General features: G+C 43.2%; 1 protein-coding gene across 6 annotated transcripts in view; it reads right to left on the reverse strand.

The window, feature by feature from the left end:
• TSPYL5 (TSPY like 5) overlaps nt 1–16,147 on the reverse strand; it is a 347,974-nt gene extending 331,827 nt beyond the window's left edge. For 3 of the 6 annotated variants that reach the window (XM_034966387.3, XM_034966386.3, XM_055116761.2), the window contains exon 1: nt 10,655–16,147. In XM_034966387.3, coding sequence (XP_034822278.1) covers nt 11,606–12,859 — 1,254 coding nt within the window. In that variant the 5' untranslated portion in view covers nt 12,860–16,147 and the 3' untranslated portion in view covers nt 10,655–11,605. Of the gene's footprint in view, nt 1–8,498; nt 10,311–10,654 lie in introns of those variants that run through there. The other 3 variants (XM_063606864.1, XM_063606863.1, XM_034966388.3) reach the window with 3 other exon arrangements.
• Between the last annotated feature and the right edge of the window lie 5,923 nt (nt 16,148–22,070).

Consider the following 22,070-nt stretch of genomic DNA (forward strand, 5'->3'; position numbering starts at 1 on the left):
GCTTGCTATTGTAAAAAAATAAAATAACAACTGTATATAAGTCACTTAGGCATGCAGTAGCTGCTCAGTGTTAACTCCTTACTTTTTTACTTTCCATATAATCCCTGTGTGGAGTAGAAGGGTCAATTTTTTGTGAAGGGAAAAGCACACTCCCATGGTAATATCAAGAAACCTTGATTTTATTTTTCATCATCTTTCTTATTCCAAGACAAGACAAATGATAGGGATTGCTGTCCATGTGGGAGGCTGGAGTTCAAAGAACAGCTTCTAATCAGCAGGCCTGCCTACGTGGCCTGTACACAAACAAATCCCTCATTTAGGAGCTGTTCTTGCCTTTTGTTGAGCCTGATGCTATCTGTGACTCAGCCTGATCAAACCATCTTCTTAATGCCTCTATTCAGAAAGGCCTCCACCTGCTGGGCTGCTTTGGGCCAGGAGGGTCTCTGTTTCCCACAGGCTGCCCGCAGCTGGGAGCCTTTAAAATGTGGACCCAACTACCTCAGTGGGCAGTGATCCCCAAGTGAGTGTGCATCATACCCTGGCAGCCTGAGGATGGTGTGGGTCTGAGGACAAGCAGCAGGCAGTCAAAGCTGGCTTGCTGGCCACTCTCATGGCCTTCCTGGACACACACCTAGATATGGCCCATGCACACACACACCCTTTCCACACTTTCCTCCCTGGTGATTAGGCACAGTGATCGTCACCCCCTGGAGAGCTGAGAACCTATCTATAGTCACACACTGTCCTTCCTCCTTCCTGAAGGCATGAGGATGATGTTAGCCTAACTCACAAACTCATACTGCAAACCTCCACCAGAGAGGCAGTGCACAATAATGGTTAAGAGCCTCTACCCCTAGTTCCAGGAATTACAACTTACATAACCTTGGGCAAGTCACCTAAACCCTCTTGGGCTCTTTTATCTCATCTGGAAAATGAGTATGAAAATAGATTTGTTTTGATAATGTGTATAATGTGCTTAGCACTGTCCTTAGCATGTGGTACCCACTCAATAAAATGGACTCTCCCAGTCCCCTTGTATATTAGGAAGGGATCATCTCCTCCTGCCAAAGGACAACCCCAAGGCATGGCCCACCCAACCTGCCATCTTAATTGGCTCATAAGATCAACATTTGCACTAGTCCAAAATATTTGTCAGATACCTCCTATGTGTGAGCATTTGGGATCCAGCAGCAAGGATCTTTCAGAGGTTACAGTCTAAGGGAAGAAACAAACTCAGAGACAAAGTCATAGTCATGAATCGTAAATCCTATCAAGGAAAAGAGGGAGCTGTGAGAAGGAGTACAAAGCGAGCAGCAGGAGTGGGAGTATCATTTTACTGAAAGTCAGATAAGACCTCTTGCTGAGAGAATGGCATGTAAGCTTATAGGGACTCAGTGTCCCTCACATAAATGCTAGAAGGATAATAAATTGTCCTCAGGCCAGAGGTGGCACTAGTAGCAAGACAGGTTCTCAAAGCACAAGATGAAGAGATCTCCTGATATGGTGGGGCCCCACAACCTTGCTTCCTTAGGGACAATCTGCCCTGTAATCATAACCTCCTCCAGAATGTGCCTGGGTTCAAATGCCTCACCTTGCACCCTCGTCCCCCTCTTAATGCCCTGAATTATCTCATAAATCATCTAGTCCCACAGCACTTGGCAAAGCAGCACCAGGCTTTGATGACCATATTTTCCACATAGTCTTGGAATTCAGGCTATTTAGTATTGAAGCTCAAAGTAATTTTCCCCTAGATTTATTCACTCTGTTCCACTCTGCAGGTTTAACCTCCTGTCCAGGTTGCTTTTCAGCGAAACCACTTTTAGAGATTGTTTTTGTTCTACCCCAATTTTCTGGAGTCATTTAAATCCAAGGGACCTCTTAGGAGATTGCAGATTATATATACATGTCTACGTATAAAGACAGAGAAAGATCCCTGGGAAAGTCATTGTCCAGAATCACACTGGCTTTGCTTTTCCTTGTTTTCAATTACAGACTCAGGGGCTGTGGAACATTACTAAAGCACAGTGTACATGGTACATTTCCAACATTTTTCATTTGCTTTCCTGCTCTCTTCCATTTCCCTACTTGATTTCCAATGTGAGAGTGATTTGGTGCCACTGTTTTTTGCCCAAAGCTTTCTGCAGGTAATAGCTTCCCTCTCCCACCCCTTTTAATCCATTTCTATTAGGTTCATGCTTCTCCTTCACTTGAAGTTATTCCCAATCTCTGCTCCTGAGCTCTTCTAACCTCTCGGTAGTTTGTCACTGATACCTTCATCAATTTCTAAGGACCATTCATTTGCATTCATTCAGTGCTTAATGAGCACCTACTATGTGTAGGCCACTGGGCTGTGGGAATACAAAAATGATTAACACATACTGTTTTATTCTTCTGTGATCTAAGGATCACATAATCTCTGGTGGGAGCAGGCAGGTAAACAGGTAAGTACAAGTCATTACATTAGTTACTGTAGATTGAAGTGTGGACAAAATATTGCAGAAATAAAGCAAAAGGGAAGGATTAATTCAGCCTTGAAAGATTAAAAATAACAGCACAGAACAAGTATATCTGAGCTGTATGTGAAAGGGCTTTCTTGCTGAGTAAACAGCTTGTGTAAATATGAGTGTTCAGAGAACCAGATATGGTTCACACTGGCTGGAGCACAGTACAGGGTGGCAAGGGGAGATAGTTAGAGACAAAGATGAGAGGAGTTTGGTATAGGTTGGTTAGGGCCAAAATACAGGTCAACTGAACAGTTGACTGTAACTGACTGTAAATATTAAATAAATAAAAATCCACACACTTGTAGTGACAGTAAAGAAATCATGCCCTTATTTGAGACCAGTGGAGGTTATTATACCGACTTCTGATGCTGAAAATTGGTGATTAAAGGGAACGTATTAAGTCTTTACACTGCCTTTTTAGGAGAAAACGTAGTTCTTTGCCAGAAGATGAGGGAAAGACCTCCCTTATACCAGAATGCCAACTAAAGTACGTAAAAAGAATGACAGGATTATAAAATCACCATTTTGCAACCAACGGTGAAATACCTGACTTGGACAAAAACCATCAATGGCTGCTAAAACCTTGGGATGAAGTTTTGGGGAACATAATATTCTCTCAGTAACAGAGTACCATCTAGAAATTACCAGCTAACTGGAAAGGGAAAATGCATCTTTACAAAAGACAGACATGGTGATCACCATCTTAACCAAAAGATCAAACTTATGGCACAACCGTAGGACAACCTCTCATTGTGCACCTTCTGATGTGACATATATAAAGTACACAGCTTCACTTAGGTAGTATCTTCGGTGTTTCAACTGCATCTTTAGTTATAAAAAAAAAAAAAGGGATAGAGGAAAAAGTTAAAACCAAGAAGAAGCAATTGGACAAATCTAGAGTATGGGGCATCCTACAAGACAACTGCCCTAACTTCTTCAGAAAGTTAATGTCACGAGTGGGAAAATTTAAAAAGGTGGGGGGATTATCTTGATTTTAAAAAGACTAAAGAGATATAACAGTCAAATGGAATGCCTGAATATTATTAAATCCTGATTGTAAAACTAACATGGTAAGATAAACTTGGAAACAATAGAGACATTTAAAGACATTTAAATATGGACTGGATACTAGATGGTATTTGGGAACCAATTTCTAGTCTTATAATGATCTTGTGATTATGTGGGAAAATATCTTTTTTTTTTTTGAGACAGAGTCTCGCTCTGTCACCCAGGCTGGAGTGCAGCAGCATGATCTCAGCATACTGCAACCCCTGCCTCCCGGGTTCAAGTGATTCTCCTGCCTCAGCCTCCCAAGTAGCTGGGATTACAGGCGTCCACCACCACGCCCCGCTAGTATCCTTATTTTTAATGAGATGCACACTGAGTATTTAGGGATGAAGCATCATGCAACTAATTCAAATGGTTCAGCAAAATAAACATATATACACACACATAGACAAACTAAATATGTCTGAAAGTTCACAATCACTGAACTTAAGTTGTAGGTATACAGGTGGATTGTACTTTTCTGAATATTTGTAAGTTTTCATAATAAGGAAGTTTGGAAGAAACAAAAGGAAAAGGCACATAATGGAGGGCTTGTTATGAGCTCCTTGGGATTCTGGATCCTACTGCTGAAGGTTTTAACCAGTGCTTGACATGATCAAATTGACATTTTAGAAAGCTCATTGATGTATTGCATTTACTCAACTAGCATTTATTGATCACCCACATCCAATGTTGAGTGAACCCTGAGGTAGGTGCTGTGGGAGACATGAAAACCAAAAAGGCATCGTCTGGCCAGAAAAGCACTTACCATGCAATAGAGGAGATGAGACACAAAACACTGAGCACAAGGTAAAGCTTTCTTGTCACAAGGGGTAACTGGGAGACCTGGGGTAAAAGGCAGATGCACGGTGCCTCCAGGTGTTATCTGGTGTTCCACGCCCACAAAATTATCTCAGAAAGCATAAAACTACAGGTGACTGAAAATCACCTGTCAGCTCTAGCCCCTTGAACTTTCCTTATTTCTAGATGGCAGAACCATAACCCCGAGAGATACTGGAAAATGCAAGATTTCCTTGAGGTAGGGTGTAGGAACGTGACTCATTTCTGGCCCAAGGGACCTGACTTAGGTCTCCTGAAATCCACCAGGGACTACTGACAAAGATCTTCTTTCTTGATAAAAACAGAGACATGTAAGAAGGCCCCCTCCTCCCCCTTTCTTCCTGCCTCTGAGTGCATGTGGGTGAGGTTGTGATGCTTGGAGCTGGGGAATTGTGAGGGGAAAGCCAAGGGAAAGAAAGAAAAGATGGCAGACTCAGATCCCTAATATCATTGAGCCGCTGAAGCCTACAACCTGACAACCTCCCATTACCAGACTTCTTCTTATAGAAGCAAAATTTCCCCCTTTCCAACGAATTTATCAGCAGTTGTTGATATATATGGCCCAAAACCGCACTCAGCCCTCATCTGCAAGCATACTGTGTCTAGAGCCAATCCTAACCTTTGAACAACGCAGTTGAAGGAAGCCTCACCCACCAATGAGTCAAGTCGGTCCTGCTCCTAGTTGTTATGACCACATGCATGCTGTAGTTCAGGATGGTAAAGAAGTTTCACATTCATATGCCAACTCAGATTGATGGGCAGCAACTGGATAATCCGCTGTGCAGAAAGTTAAATACAGGTTCTGTGGAAAGAAGTGTCTAGATTCATAGTGCCAGACATCTGCCCTGGGCCACATGCTTACCGTCCCATGGATGGATGGAACTTGGAATCAGAAGACCCAAGTTTGAGTCCTGGCTCTACTACTTTTGTGATTTTGGTCATTTAACCTCTTTGAGCCTTCTTATGGCATAGTAGTTATAATCAAGATAATATAAGTGAATGTGCTTTGTAAACCATGAAGTGTCGGTCACACAGATGATAGCTACTGTCTTATATTTGTCAAACCTCAGCTGAGGACCAGGTTGACAGGATGGAGGGAGAGGAGGAATTCAAGACTCGAGCGCTGGATGGCCAGTAGCTGGACACCTGACAGGAGGTTCTAAGGCCAGAGTTTCAGGTGAAAGTGAATGAGTAGTAGTGAGTTGTGGCCCTGAACAGTGAAATATAGTTGGAGAAGATTCCAAAAGCAGGAGTGAAGACACTAACGGCAAATAAAAATAGAAATCATGGACTGGATAGCCTATGCTGTACTTTTTTATTGTTCTAACACCTGAGGGATATGATCCTACCCATCAGTTATAGTGGCTCCCCATGGCTGGGGACTTTTCTGAATCTTCAGAGGGGCAAGCGAATTTGCCAAATTTCCCTCCCTAGGTGGTTCTAACGTGCCTCCTTAGGGCAGTGTTTCTCTTTCCTCTGTTGCAAACCACTAAAGTAGACTAGAATGAAGAAGCCCAAAGTGCAAGAAGAAATAGACAGTCCAAAGCTGGTAGAGATCTTTGGTAAGCTCAGGGTGGCAGGACCATTTTATTTTTCTCTCCTCCCTCACCTATGGCCTAGCACAAACCTACCACATTTCCAAAAAGCCCAGGAGGTAACAGTGAAAAAATCAGAAGAGGGCTTTTTATAATAAAAGTCAAAGCTAAAAGGGGGGCCAAGGACTCTTGACTAGAATGACCCAAGAGGCCCTCCCTCTCCAGGTTATGGAAGGCCTGAGTCCCTTGTGAAGTCTGACCTAAAGGCCAAAGGTGAGGGAGGCTTCCTTTAGCCCCCTCTTCAACCCACATGGACCTAAAGCATTCACCAGCCCCATGCAGGAAAATGGAAAAAAAGATTGACAGTCAACCCCAGGTGAAAGCTAAGAAGAGACTGAAGCCTATGGCAGGTGGATGGCGGGGTGGAGTGCAGGTGGGGGAAGAAAAATTCAAAGTTGTATTTGTCCATAGCTATATCTCCAATGTCTACACCAAGGACTGGTTCATATAAGAGGCAATGAGTGAATGAGCCAATGGAGAAGTCGTAAATCCCAGATTAAATGGGTTGTCCAAGGAACTGAAGAGAGGTATTTGAAAGAGGGCCTGGACAACAGAGGCTCTGCACCCACAGAGAAGCAAGTGCATAAATGAAATTGAACTGGGCAGAGAGCCCCTCCCAATTCATAATCCAAGCAGACTCTGAGTGAATCCTGAGAGGAAGATCAGGCCTGGAGATGCTGCTCTCCATCCCTTCTGCATTCCACATATCAGAAAAACTCCAAGGGTTTAAATTATGTTTAACATGCAAAATTAGGAGATTCTACATAAAGATACTGTTGATAAACTGAAGATTATTCCTACTCAAGTCAAGAGCTATATGTGAGCTGGTGCATTCTTGAACCAGACTGCCTGAATTTAAAGCCTGGCTCATTCATTACCAGCATGATCCTGAACAATTTACTCAACCTCTTTTTACCCCATTTCTTCATCCCATCCCCTCATTAAGAGATAATTATCACTTGTTATAAGGACTTAATATATTAATCCTTGTATAACGCCTGCAACAGTGCCTGGCACATATGCCTCAATACAATTAACTACCATAACATGTGAGGCACATATGTGTCAAAAGAATACATGTTAAGATGTTGTGAGGGGTTAAATTGCTCCTGCCCTCACACCAAATTCATATGTGGAAGTCATAATCCCTAATACTTCATAATGTAGCTGAATTTAGAGACAGGGTCTTTAAAGGGTAAAGTTAAATGAGGTCATTAGAGGGGCTCCAATTCAAGATGACTAGTATTCTTATAAGAGATTAGGATATATATACACAGAGACACACACACACACATACACACATATACACACACACACACACACACACACACACACAGAGAGAGAGACCATGTAAAGACAGAGAGAGAAGAAAGCTATCTATAAGCTGAGTGAGGCCCTCAGAAGAAACCAACCCTGCTGATACCTTGATCTTGAATTTCTAGCCTCCAGAACTGAGAAAATAAATTTGTTGTTTAAGCTACTCAGTCTGTGGTACTTTGTTATGGCAGCCCCAGAAAACTGATAAGATTTTCTTATGAAACAAATGTGGCCCACTTCACAAATTACCAAATTCAAATGCCCTCAGGCATCTGAATATAAACTGCTTTAAATTCATTCATTCATTCAACACTGTAGCACCTACTATGCCCTGAACACTGCATGTTTATTAAAACCCTTCGTCATATAAGCCAATTTTATTTTCTTGTCAGTAACCACCCACTTCTAATTTTGTCCATTTTCTGCTGGGCAGCTTAGTGTGCCACTTGGTTGTCTGCCACTGCTTCTCCTGATTAATGGGAAATGATCCTTGTTATGGATCGGAAATGAACAGCATCAGAGTATGTAGTTCTCAGCTCTGGCTAAACACTAGAATCACCTGGGAAGTTTTAAAAATACCTACACCCAGACCTACCCCTTACCCCATTCTGATTTAGTTGGTCTTCGTGTGGAGCTCTGGCAGTGTTTCTGTAAGCTTCCCAGACAATTCTAGTGTGCAACCAAAGTTGAGAACCACTACTTAAGTTTAAAAGGGACTTCAAGGTCACCCCCCCTTTCCACTCAAAGTACAGTTCACAGATCACCAGCACTGTCATCATCTGGAAACTCGTTAGAAATGCAGAATCTCAGGTTCCATCCCAAAATACTAAATCAGAATGCATATTTTAACACGATTCACCACACAATTCAGATGTACTCTAAAATTTAAGAAGCACTGTATTCCTACTAGAATCTAGATGATTCATAGAATCTAGATTATTCTAATGGGAGTTCACCGCTTCTGAATCAACTAGAAAGCATGTTAAAAACTAAGCTACCTGGCTTCCTCTCAGATTCATAGAATCTCAATCTTTGGGTAAAAGGCCTAGAAATCAAAATTTTATGTATTTTTGTGTAGCTAGTCACACAAGGGTCTGCGGTTTGGGAATCACTTATCTAGGGCAATGTATATATTCTCTCAGCTGCCCAGCCTCTGTTTAAAAACCTTCCAATTCTTTTTTGAAAATGAGAAATATAACAGAGATACAGGTTTTTATTTTTCCATCATGCATGCAAACTTACAACTATTTATACTGTTTAAGAACACAGAAATAATTGCGTTATTAACAGGGTGTCAAATTACCAAGTAGAACAACCAGTTACTAATTATTTTGGGGAGGTTATTTTCACAGAACACAGCAACAATTTCCAAATTATTCTTCCAAAACCAGAGTTATGAGACCAGTACAAGCTGATAACAATGCTAATGGTCACACAAGTTTCCATGTTACACAGAAAAAAAAGACTGACATTCTGGTGAAGGGTCTCAAGTACCTTATCATATCAGAATTTTTGAAAGAGTTTTACAACAGAACAGTCTCTCTCTTGTTTTGTAGATGCAAGGGAAAGGAAGCATCCCTCTCATTTCTTTTTGAGACTCCTTGTTAATTCTTAAAACACATTTCTAAGGCCCATCTCTGGAACTTCATTAGTTAACATTAAAAGCAAAAAGCAGACCTGATGTGATTATGATAGTGCACCCCATCACTATCACCATCAAAAGAGACTACCAATCTCCCAAAGTAGTCACGGTTGCATTGGCATGGTGTCTTGGATTTTCAATAAACAATACAGGTGAAAAGAGAGAGATACAAATGAAACCAGATTGACCATAACTGATAAGTGATGCAGCTAGGTGATGGACACATGGGGTCCAAGGACCATCCTCTCCACTTCTGTGCATGTCTGAAAATGTCCATAACACAGAGCAAAAAAAAAATAAATAAATAACAAAAAACAAAAAAGCAGACTTGCACATCTGTATCTTCCCATTAGACTAAAATGGGGAAAGTCGTAAGACTTTAAAGGCAAAATGTGCAGCATATAGCATTCTTCTGCATGTACAAAGCCACACCTAGAACAAAAAAATAAAGCATCCAAAGTAACATTATTCCGTTTCTGGTTTGTCTCTGTGGCTTATAAAATCTACTAATGATAAGATTGGACAAAACTTTGGGAACATCCTCAACTAGGCATCCTATTTGTTCATAACCCCTTCAATTCTCATTTTCCAAGCTAGGGAGGTCCCTCCCATACTCTATCACTGAGAGACAGGCATGCTCCCCCTGCGGCTTCTCAAGCCATTTCTGTCTGATTTTGCAGGCCCACTCCATACCAGTATCATGCCTACTCGACGGTTTTGCTCCAAATCCCCCACCTAGCACACCCTTGCTACAGCTTTAAGTCAAGGACTCTCTTGAGGAACTTAGAATGAGGCGTCCCTAACAAAAGAGAAGGTAGGGAAGAACAGGTGTAAGATACAGTCCTTCTTACCCACCCTCAGGGATAAGAGAGGGAAAGGCCCAGCTCTGCTTTTACACCCACTGGAAATAACCCGGAGATCCAAAACAGATTCTGCCCATCCCAATCCCCATTCCCCAGGAGAAGCTTGAGATGCTCCATATTGGAGACTAAAGCCCACTCCTGGGGCTATTTGAGGTAGAAGCAAAGAGAGCAAAGGACTGCTGAAAGTGGGAAAGCTGGGGATTGAGGTCCAGATGGCCAGAGGCTACCACAAAGGAGGAAACAGCAGGAGGCACTTGGGTCTTAGGAAGCATTAAAACAAAGTCAAAACAAGAGTAAACACTAGTCTATGACATGGCTGCCTTGGGGTTTATAACTCAAGCAGATGCTAGGCATGAAAAGGATTTTCAACTTCAGAACTGTAGAGCAAGCGCAGGAGACAGGTTCAGGGTTTGCCAGCAGATCCACTTGGCCTTCTGGTTTCCTCAACTCTCTTTCAACCTAGTATGTGTGCGCAGTGCCAAGTTCTCAGCTACTTCCCGAGCTGTATGTAGAAAAATGTGGTTTTTCAGTTGTTTTCTCTGTGGTACTATTTAAACAAAATAAAAAAGAATAAGGAAAGAAGGAAGGGGAAGGCAGAAGGGGAGGAAGGGAGGCTACCAGGAAAGGGAGGGAGGAAAGAAGAATGAGAGGGAGGAAATGAGGGATGAAGGCAGGCAAGCAAAATAAGAAGTATAAGTGACCTGAAGTCAAGCAAGCAGAGGCCCACAAATCAGAAATACCTCTTCCCAGAACCCCTACTATGGCACTCTGCTCATGTCTTAGACGGGACTAAGGGAAGTTGACAACGGTATCTGGATTCTATATAGGCCCAGTCCTCACCCTCACCTGGAGCCACAGCATAATGACAGTGAACACATGTCCACACATACCAGCCCGCCCATCAGTCTGGCAGCCAGTAGGGTTCCTGGAAAGCTGGGGAGGGTAGGTGTGTGTCTCATGCACTGGTAGGGGGCCTCGGTCCACAGGCAGTTCTTGAAGTCCTTGTTGACCAGGAAGCCAACTGGGGCTGACAGCAACCCAGACAAAACTTAATGGCTTGATAGTGACACGGCATGGCGCAGATCTTGATGAAAGTTCACCAGTAGAAGGGCCCAGAAGCAAGAAGAGACACATGATGGTACAGAACACATGGCATACTGTTTCTTGCCCTTAACTTCATGCATGCCCAGCAGTCAAGTGCCATTCTGCAGAACATCAAGCAGGATGGGTATCACAGACCACAGGCCAAAGCCAGAAATAAAGCAGGTGACATCTTAGCTGGTGACCCCAGACCCACAGAACAGGAAGTTCTGGCTGATGACTAATACCATGTGCACTGGCTTCATTCTGCAGTGGCAATGGAAACGCTTGCATAGATGACATGCATGGCCAGCATGAACACGAAGCCCAGCAAGTCACTGGCCCTGAAGGAGCAGAGCTTGAGGATGCACTGGTCGTCCTGGAGGATGACTCATGAGTGTCCATGTTAAAGACAAGTAGGAAAGGCCAGAGCCAAGAACAAGGTCCAGGCAATGTAGATAACAGGCAGCACACATCTAAAGTATGTGTGCTTAACATATGAACAGTCCGGGTGCGATCACATAACATGTGACACTAACGTAGAAAAGCAAGAGGCTATGGGAGGCAAAAGAACATGATCATAAATGCCATATTCTTGTAACTAAAGTCCAAAGGGTCTATAGTACACAGAGGCCAACATGAAGAGAAGGCAGAGGGCCAAATATGTAGTCAACCAGGAGCAGCCCAGCAGGAGGCAGCAGGGAGACTTGTGCAGGATCAGTTGGATTGGCTCACCCCAGGCTGAGTAGTCTCCATTGGCTGCTTTCCTGGACCTTGCCTGCCTTCTTTTTCCTTTCCTTTCTCTACACGAGCCCCTTCACTCAAAAGGTAGAACTGCAAGGGATTGGGCCACAATTCTTCGTTGATTATCTCCACAATCTTGTCAGACTCAATGGAGCTGTGGTTTGAAAACCACCCAAAGAAACTACGGTTGTTTTCTGGGTTTCCCTGGCTTAGGGACGGGAGATCATGCCCTGGGAGCCACTGGATTGGAGTAGAACGAGACACCACCTGGCCAGAAGGACCACACCCATATTCCTTGATGAGCACCTTATTTTGGAAATACGGGTTGCGATTGAAGTAGAACTTGATTTTGTAGCCCAATCTGGCAAGGCCGAGCTCTTCCACTTCCAAGCTGTTTAAGTAGCTCAGTACCTCTTTCTCTTGGCTATTCAGAAAGGATGCTAGCTGGGGGTGGTTCTGAAATGCTTGCCCCCAGAAGCCCGGGATATTTTGGATGAGGTGGTTCCTGCGCTCCAAGTGCTGCAGTCGCAACTGCCCAAACTTCCTGGAGAGCCGAAGGTAGGCCCTGTCCGCCTGGGCGTTCATGTTCTCCAGCTTCAGCTGCACGTTCTCCAGCGTATCCATGCTGCCTTCCGTCGCTGGGGGCCCCGACCCTGCAACCCTCTCTTCCTTCTTTTCCTCCCCAGCTGACACCGAGGTATTCTCTCCTGCCGCCCCTTTCTTCTGCCTCCCACCAGCTATGACCTGAGGCCCCCTCCCCGCGGTGCTACAGGTTTCTGGGGCCTTCTTCACGGCAGGGCCACGCCGGTTTCCAACGCGGGGGGCATTTTTCGGCCTTCCCACAGTTCCCGCTGTTCCCACGAAGACAGTGTCTGCGGCCAGGCGCTCCGAGAGAGATGCGGCCTTCCCCGGGCCGGGCCTGGCCGCGGCCTGCCCGTGGTCCCCCGCAGCTCGGGCCCGCAGCGCGAGGCCACAGTCCAGGGGGAGCCGGCAGGCGGCCTCCTCCCCGAGCCGGAGGAGCTGCGCGGACGCAGCGGCTTCCAGGCCACCCCACCCCGCGCCAGCCTGCACCTGTGCCGCCTGGGTGTCTTCCCCGAGACTCTGGTACTGTGAAGGGTCCGGGTCGCGCGGGGCGTCGTCCGGAGCAGGGCGGACTCGGGCTTTGGCGCGGCCTTTGCCCCGGTTTTTGGCGCGGGAGGACTTTCGACCCCGACTTCGGCCGCTCATGGTGGCGGCGGAGGCAGCTTCAAAGACACGCTGTGACCCTGCGGCTCCTGACGCCAGCTCTCGGTCGGGACCGAGCGGGTCTCTCCACGGCAACCGCCGACGTCACGAACGTACAACTGTACCGTCGCGAGAGGACGTGATGCGCCCGGTGATTGGCGCCGCCGCTGCGGCTGCGCAGGAGACGACCCCCGCGGGCGCTCCCACCCCCATCTCGCGCGGACTCGCTTTAGGTCTCGGCGAGTTTCTCTGATATGCGCTCGCGGGGGTGCTGCCCTTTCATCTCTTCCGCGCGGGCTCATCGTGCCCTCAGGGTCTCGTTGAACAAGGCAACGCTAAGAGCCATCACCACCTGTCCCCCATCACCTGTTTTCTAAACTAAACATCTTCAGCTCCTCCAGTTATCTCTTGTGGCATCTGTCATGAAGAAAGTGCTCGGGCGTGTGTGTCTCTCTTTGAACACCTTTGCTGAGGGATTTGCTCTGGTACCTTAACTCCAGAGAACGTAAAGGTGGATGCTATAATGCCGGGCGTCAAAGCGATTTGGTACGCAGTAAGATGATAGTAGAAATTATAAAAATAATGGCAACTAGTATTTTGTATCATTTGTGCCAGGCACTTTACTAGGTGCTTTAAATGCATTATCTCAATTTACAAAGGAGGTGTTGATATCATTCCCATTTTCGAGATAAGAAAACTGCAGCTCAGAGACACCCGGGCACATTCCCCAGGTTACACAGTAAGGGATGGAAGCACAATTCAAACTCAAGCCCATGGGACTCCGTATCCTATGCCTTATATTTGGAAATGGCAAGTCCTTCCAGACTTGTTCCACTGTCAATTACTTGGCTGGCTCTTAAGAAATCAGCCTTGCTCCTTAACAAACAGGCTTCCGTGGACCACCTGACCACCTCTTCTGCCTGGGAACATCACCCGAGTCCACCAGCTGCCTCAGTTTACAGAACTGGACTATCACTCTAGGTATAGGACCAGAAGTGAAGACCTGTATTAGAGCTCCTGTAATTGGAGTAAGACAAGAATGTGGTGAGAAGTGAAATTATTATTCAGGGAGCAGATTGAGGTTCAGAAGCAGAGCCTCCACGTGGCACTGCAGAAGCCCTAGAAACTTCTTACACTGTGCATGGAAACAGCCGGACAACCTCCCTCACAGTCCCGGAGGCAGCCCTGGACCACGCTCTTACTAGTGAGGTAATAGGACCATGAACAGTGAGGGGACCTGTGGCTAATGTAAAAATATACAGAAAAACCTTTTGAGGTGGTCTTTTCAGGCTCAAAGGGAACAAAAAGGCCCTTGTAACCAGCTAGTGGAGAGATAAGCCCAAAAGCCCGGGGACCTCATTACTCAAAGTGTGGTTGTGGACCAGCAGCCTGATATCACCTGAAAGCTTGTTAAAGATGCAGAATCTCAGGCCTTTCCCCAGACCTACTAAGTCAGAATTTGAATTTTAACAAGATCCTGGGTGATTTGTATACACCCCTAAGTTTAAGGAAACAATTTAAAGAGGAATTATTTTTATACAGATGGCCCTCTTTTAAGCCGGCCTAATACAAGTGATCCCTCATTTTCTCAAAAGCTCTAGAATAGCCTGCAAGGCCCTGTATGATCTGGCAAGTCTTCTACCTGCCACTACATGAGTTACCTCTCTGACCTCATCTTCTCTCTCCTCTCTCCCACCTCTAGCTACACTGGCTTCCTTGCTGTTCTTAAACTCACTAGGTAAACTCCTGCCTCAGAGCCTTTGCACTGGCTCTTCCTTCTACCTTAAATGCTCTTTCCCAATGTGGTTGGTGGCCTTGGCCAGCTGCCTTCACACTTTGCTTAAATGTCATCTTCTCAATGACCATCCTATTTAGAATTGCCACCCACCCCATCCCTTTTATCCTACGCTACTTTTTCTTTATTCCAACACACTATACCAATTATTTATTATGCTTATTAACTATCTCTTCTCTCTAGAATGTCAGCTCCATGAGGGAAGAGATTTTTGTTTTGTTCACTGATGTATCCTCAGTGCCTGCAACAGTGTCTGACATATCAAGAGCACTTAATAAATACTTGTTGAAAGAAAGAACCAATCAAAGCAGAGTTTTCAAAAATGGGTTTGTAAATGATTGTCTGAAGTTCAGAATAGCTCCCCTTTTCCCACAGAAGCAATGCTATGGATGCTGTATTCTCAGATCAACTCATGGAAACCTACTAAACTCATAATTTAGCCAAAAAATTATCTTTTGTTACAGAGCACCATTCAGGGACAGTCTGTAAGTAAGAATTTAGAGTGACAAATTTAAAAATTAAGTTGGGAGATTTAATATTTGACTTAAAAGGGATTAATTAGTGCAAGGATTATCTTAAATTCTTGTTGAAGGCCCTTTCATAATAATTTCTTCCCAAGGCCTTCTGTGATCACCCCAGACCACAATAAGCAGCCTTGTCCTTGATCTCACAGAGTACTTGTTAACTGTAGTATTCATTTGGCAGTGGGGCACACCCTGTTTTGTACCAGTTCTTTTACAAAATTACCTCTTAAGCTGGATAATCACAGCCTGAAACTCTCCGTAAACCTCAGAAAAAAAATTAAAAAATCATCTGACGCATTTGCCAACCCTCTATAGACTTTAGACATTGATGGGTTGGCCCACTTCTTAGAACACTCACAGATCAACCCATCTCTGTTGTCAAGAGTCTTAATCCAGCGTCAGCATCTGCGTCATGTAGCAGTCACCAATGGCTAAACCACTGCAGGATTAACACAGGGCTGGGCCATTGCAATGTGTTTATTATACAATCTGCCTTGAGCCTTTTTTCATCATGTCAAAGAGATAAGCATCAGATGAAGGGAAATAATTTACAAAAATACCCCTCTGCTCTAAGCCACCCAGTTCCCCATGGCTTTTGTATTTAAGAGTTTGGTCTGTGCTGCTGAACTGGACTGTGTTTTCTTCTTGGGTCTTAATATTTAACTTTATGTGGAACTGTAGTTTGTGTTCCTAATTGGATAGTGAACTGTGTAAGTGTGGAGACTGTGTCTCTTTTTACTTTTATCTCTCACAGTACCTAGCATGGGGCCTTGCACATACCGGTAATTATAATGAAAGTTTACATTTATTTCATACTTTTATATAGTGCTATGCCTTAACTCATTTAATCTCTGCAATCACCCCATGGGGCAGGTGCAATTATTGTTCTCGTCTTGGAGGAGGTTACTGCCACACAAAATGGTTCCATAACTTGCCCAAGGTCACACAGTTAATAAATGTTTTTTGCCCAAGCGATCCGACTCCAGCACCGTGCTCTTAATTAAAAATACATAATGTAAGATTATGGCTTAAGAGATTAAAACTCTCTCCAGTGGGTAAAAATACCTTTTAATGTTAAAAAAATTATATATATTAAAAATATATATACACACACATATGCAGATGCATACATATACACATAATACATACATCATTTAGTTATGAGTCATTTATTTATGGGGTATACAATATACCTGGCATAGCAATACTCAACATAAATTTAGTTTCAACAGCCCATGATGAGAACGAAGCATCTCTATTTGCACTGCATTTATCATAAGCATCCTGTTAATATTATGAAAGAAATGCAAGTTTACTGTCATGAACTCAGAGATCCTGGAGTGTTGTGAACTTCTTGCAATATCTGCAGGCTTAAGTTGATGGTAATATAAGCATTTAATTGATTATTTCTAATGTAATATTTATTAGCAAATATTTATTAGAAATTCATAAAATATTTTTCAAATGTTTATGTGTATTATGTCTATATGTATGTATATGCATATGTACTTGTGTGTATGTAATTCAAAATATTAGAATAAAAAATCTTCACTTTTGTTTTCTGCATATTGTGCTTTCTCCGTTCCTTTTGATATGTTTTCTTTGAATCACAGAAATTTACAAGCTGGGAAAAAGACATTTGTCATCCAGCCTATTCCTCAGCCAAGGGAACAATATTCCCCATCATTTCTCTCGTAGAGCTTTAGGATCCCAGACTTGACATTTTTAGCCACAGGACTTTTCTATTCTTCCCCAAGGAGAAAGTTTAAGTCTGTTAGATAGCAGTGAGTATTGCTTACTGTGTGGAATTTTGCCAACCAACCCTCCCAGGTTACCAAAGGGTATGGAAAAGAAGGCAGTGTCCTAAGAAATATTTTCATAGTCAAGGAGGGAGGGAGAGAAAAATCTGCCTCTTATGATACATTTCAAGACTATTTGAGCTTAACGCCTTGAGAAATTTGCCTAGCTTCTTGCCAGTTCCTCGCCAAAGAGGAAAATTTTATGGTAGACCACGTCATTTATTTCAGATCATATCCTATAAGTAGCTATAAAATATTTTAAAGTATTGCCTGACGTATTCTTTCTTCTTGGCATTTCCTTTTTATCCTGCAGCATCTTAACCATTAAAAAAGATCTTAGGCTAAGGCTTTTGTTCTAGAAAAGGGAAAAAAAAAGCAAAGAACCCAGCAAGCAGAATTTCAGCAAGTCAAATTCTTCACTTTGAATTTCAAAATTGGCTCTTAAGAGGGTAAGACACAATATCATGGAAAGAGAAAGATATATATATTTGATATATATTTGAAGAGCTAAATGTGCGCACGCACACACTGCCTCTGCTCTCACTGTGTGTGAGAGAGAGAGAGAGAGAGAGACTGCGTGTGTGTGTGTGTGTGTGTGTGTGTGTGTGTGTGTATTTAGCTCTCCAAAGATAAGTCCTGGAGCACTAATAGCATAGAGTTTATAACATTAACCGTAGAAGAGGAAAAACATGATGATATACAAGCCATTTCTCTGCTACACAAAGAGGAGCTAAGAACCTTTTCTGGTCTGGAGTCGAGGAACTTGGAAAAGATTCAGAGAGTGAATAGTTGGTGTAGGGTCTTGAGAAATGCTTCTCACGGTGACCACACAGTGACCACCACATGGGTCAATACCCTTGGAGCATTGGTAAAGACCACCTTCTCTGGACAAGACAGAGGTATGGGAATAGGGAGAATTAGTTCCTAACTTGACAATTGAAACTCACACAAGAAAGGGCTTTTCTCAGAGGGCTCCATACCATCAAAGGGCAGCCAAGACAGTATAAAAGTATGTATAGGGTAACAAAGAAAGTTCTGAAATGGCTTCTCTCACCCTGTATGCCCCCCACTCCCAATCTCTGGCAGCCCTAGAATGAAGTGGAAGGGCAGCCATATGTTCCTCAGGCTTGCTAAGAGAGGTCCAGAGGTTGGCTAAGAGCAGATGGAGTTCAACTGGGTCTTGCAAGCTAGGCCCAGAAGTTGCAGAGTAAAGGGCTTGGTCATCAGATACCATGAGGATGTGCCGCATCAACGGACACAATAAAAGTAGAGGAAGATCCCAAAGATTAGGCAGGGCCAGCTAAGCTTCAGCAGAGGCCAGCAAAGACAGAAGATGAGATGCACACCAGAAACCTTTTCACCAGTTATGGGATGGATAACCCTTGGCTCCTGAGAAGATGGAGAAAAGAAACAGGGAACACCCTAAATGAGTACATATTTACCTCAAAGAAACTTGAATTTCAAGTAGTACGTTACCAAGTTGCCTGAATTGCCATGGTTACATTCATCTGGATTTTATAAATTGTTATAACTATAAAAAATTATATTCACTACAATAGTATTTTCTGGACCAGACCCAGTATCTAACAGATGTAGCCATATAACACTAAGGCAGAAGAAACTCAAGAAACAAGTGACTTTAAAACTCCCTGGAATATAAGTCACATTAATAATTTTAGAAAATAGCAAAAGGTATTAAAAGAAGACTTCATAAAATATGTTATGATCGCAAAAATCAAGAAATCCATGAAACTCGAAATATGAGCATTTTTTACAACAGTTAAGAGTAACTTCTAAAGCAAAACTGAGTGCTCTCCAAGAAAGTCTTTCATTCATTGCTTATGAGTTAAATTTAGAATGGTGGGTACACTCCATTTATTGCAGTTATTGCTTTTAACACATAATTTAGTAATTTATCATACACTTGAATTCTTCTCCAGTTGGGTTACATATGCAAGCCTTTTGCCTCCAACCAGACCAGAAGCTTCAAGTTGCAGAAACTGAACTTGCTTTATGTAAGCTGCACGGTGCCTTCTCCCTGAATTACTCCAAAGCCATTCCTGCACCAAACAAACCTCATCAATTTCCAAACCAAAAATAAGTTGTTCTCAGTCAACACCACCACGTGTTTTCTAGTGCAGAAAACAGCAAGGATGCAAGGTCTTTCTCTTCCCTACCATCTCTTTTTATGCCACTCAATAATGCTGATATCATACTTGTTTATATCTTTACGGTTATACATACATACAGACACACTCTTAACTCCCTTACCCCTCTTTTTTTTCTCCAAATACAACACATCAATTACTGGTGTAGAAATATACTAAAGAAAAAAGTAAAGTTGCAAATTTTTCACTTGGAAGATTAATTAAGAGGAAACGATCCCAATAGAACCTGGATATGCCAGATGTCGTTGAGAAACAGCAAGATGGAAAACAGAAACTGGAATCATATCCACCTCATGTACTCTTAAGGTCCTGGATGGTTTTGAGAGTGAAGAAGGCATACTGCTTCAGAGAATGGCCAGGACCAGCATGGAGTTAGGGTCCTGGGGTGAGGTGGGGGAGTTGTCTCAGATAACCTGGAACACCTCAGACACCAGCCAAGCAGCTTTGGTGGTGAGAGAAACCAACTAGAAGACCCTCCCCCCCTTTATGAAACAAGTCATCGTTTTCATGGAGCTAGGAGTTTGTACCTAGGACATAAGAGACATGAACAAAGATAAAATTAAGTTAAATTTTAAATGAATGGGGAAGCATTGTGTTCAATCATATGTTGTAATCAATTAGAGTCCATAAGTATGGGGTTTCATTGTTCCAATTTATTTTACCTGGGCTAATTTAATTGAAGATACTCCTTGGCTTCTGGAATGCCCACTTTAGTTATTTATTTTGTATTTGTATAACACTTGGTAGCAATAAGACATTTTTAAAAGCACTTAAAAATGAATATTCAAGAAGAAGGACAAAGGAAAATTAAGGGCTGGGAAGAAAAGAACAAAACAGAGTAAATTACCCAAGTGCATTCAATTTTATTGTGTTTGATATACTTGCTAAAGGCAGGCCACAGATTGGACTCTGACCTTTTATCCATCAGTGCAAAGAGAGAAATCAGATGTGGTATAACATTTATAATGTTTGTAATATTAAGAAAGAAAGAAAAAAACAGATTCTCAGGGAAAACACATTTATTTACAATACTTAACCCAGAGAAGAATGTCAAGATTGAAAGTCCCAGTAGAATCCTGACACTGAATCCAGCACTGTGGGCCCGTCCTGTGGCACTCGCCTTAGGCTGGTGAGCAGAACAGAGAGACACTTCATAAAAGCAGTTCCACGGTGGTTTAGGTCCAAAACTAGAATGACTCAATCCAAGGAAACAGTTCATAGAATTTAGAGGAGACAGTGGACATGTATCTCAAAGTCAGCCTCTGCAAACACCGCCTTCTTCAATTGACATTATTCTCCCTGACAAGAGCCTGGAGCCTGTGTATTGTCTGTGGTAGACAACATCACATGAGGAATGGACTGTGTTGAATTTCATTCTGTTTCCTGCACCAAATGGGTACAGAACTTTCCTGAGAGCCATGCCTTCTGTTGCTTTTAAAAATGTTTTCCCACTTCAAGTCCTCCCCACCTCACATTCAGACTAAGTTAGGTCCCAGTGGAGTTAAACATTTTTCTTCTCAGAGTGACTCTGCACCTTGGTTTCTCCATAGTGTCAGAGATGGTTGTTCAGGTCAGGGTTCAGGTACAGGGTCATGCAGGTGGTGGAATGAATAGTGACCCAGTGCAGTCCTCAGGAAGTCACAGGGGCTGGGAGGGAGTGCGGGTTATGCCTCATCTCAGGCTGACAGTTGCCACTCAACTCCAACTGCGTGCTGCCGTGAAGAACTCTGCATTTTTATGTGAAATTTCTTACTTTTTAAAATCCCATGAGAACCAAATGAAACAATTCTGCTTGTGGGCTCCACAGTGCAACCCCTGTTCCATGCCCGTGTTCTTTAAAAACTATGTTTTTCAGTGAAAGCATGAACAAATGTCTGGAAGTTATTTGAATTCCCCTAAGGAACAGAGATTTTTATTCCTGTCACTCCAGAGACACTTTTGAAAATAAATAGCAGTAATATGATTCAAGGTAGGACTCCACCTTGTGTCGTTAAAGAGGAAGGAATTGATGGCAACTGGAAGACAGCTTTTACAAGGAAGGGATATTTTTGTTAAGCAAGATTTTTATTCTTTTTCATTTTAAACATCAAAGATGATGATTGTGTGGGGTTTTTTTTAATTTTTTCCTTTTTTTTTTTTTTGAGATGAAGTTTCGCTCTGCTGCCCAGGCTGGAGTGCAGTGGTATGATGTCAGTTAACTGCAACCTCTGCCTCCCAGGCTCAAGCGATTCTCCTGCCTCAACCTCCCGAGTAGCTGGGTTTACAGGCTCCCACCACCACGCCTGGCTAATTTTGTGTGTGTGTGTTTTCAGTAGAGATAGAGTTTCACTATGTTGGCCAGGCTGGTCTTGAACACCTGACCTCAAGTGATCCACCTACCTTGACCTTTCAAAGTGCTGGGATTACAGGCATGAGCCACTGTGTCTGGGCTTATTTTTTACTTTTGTAGAGACAGAGTCTTGCTTTGTTGCCCAGGCTTGTCTCTAACTCCCAGGTTCAAGTGATCCTTCTGCATCATCCTCCCAAACTGCTGAGATTGCAGAAATGAGCCCATGCTTACCCGTGATTATTTTTAATTGGTTTTACTTTTTCATACATAGGGTTCTGTGCTACCTCTGTTTTCTTTTTCTCGCTTGCTTTTTTTTTTTTTTTTTTTTTTTTTGCGACAGAGTCTCGCTGTTGCCCAGACTGGAGTGTGGTGGTGCGATCTTGGCTCGCTGCAACCTCCACCTCCCAAGTTCAAGCGATCTTTGTGTCTCAGCCTCCTGAGTAAATGGGATTACATGCGCCCACCACCATGCCCAGCTAATTTTTTGTATTTTTTTGTAGAGACAGGGTTTCACCACGTTGGCCAGGCTGATCTTAAACACCTGACCTCAGGTGATCCGCCTGCCTTGGCCTCCCAAAGTGCTGGGATTACAGGCGTGA

The sequence above is a fragment of the Pan paniscus genome, chromosome 7 (assembly GCF_029289425.2).
Source record: "Pan paniscus chromosome 7, NHGRI_mPanPan1-v2.0_pri, whole genome shotgun sequence".
Lineage (NCBI taxonomy): Eukaryota > Metazoa > Chordata > Mammalia > Primates > Hominidae > Pan > Pan paniscus.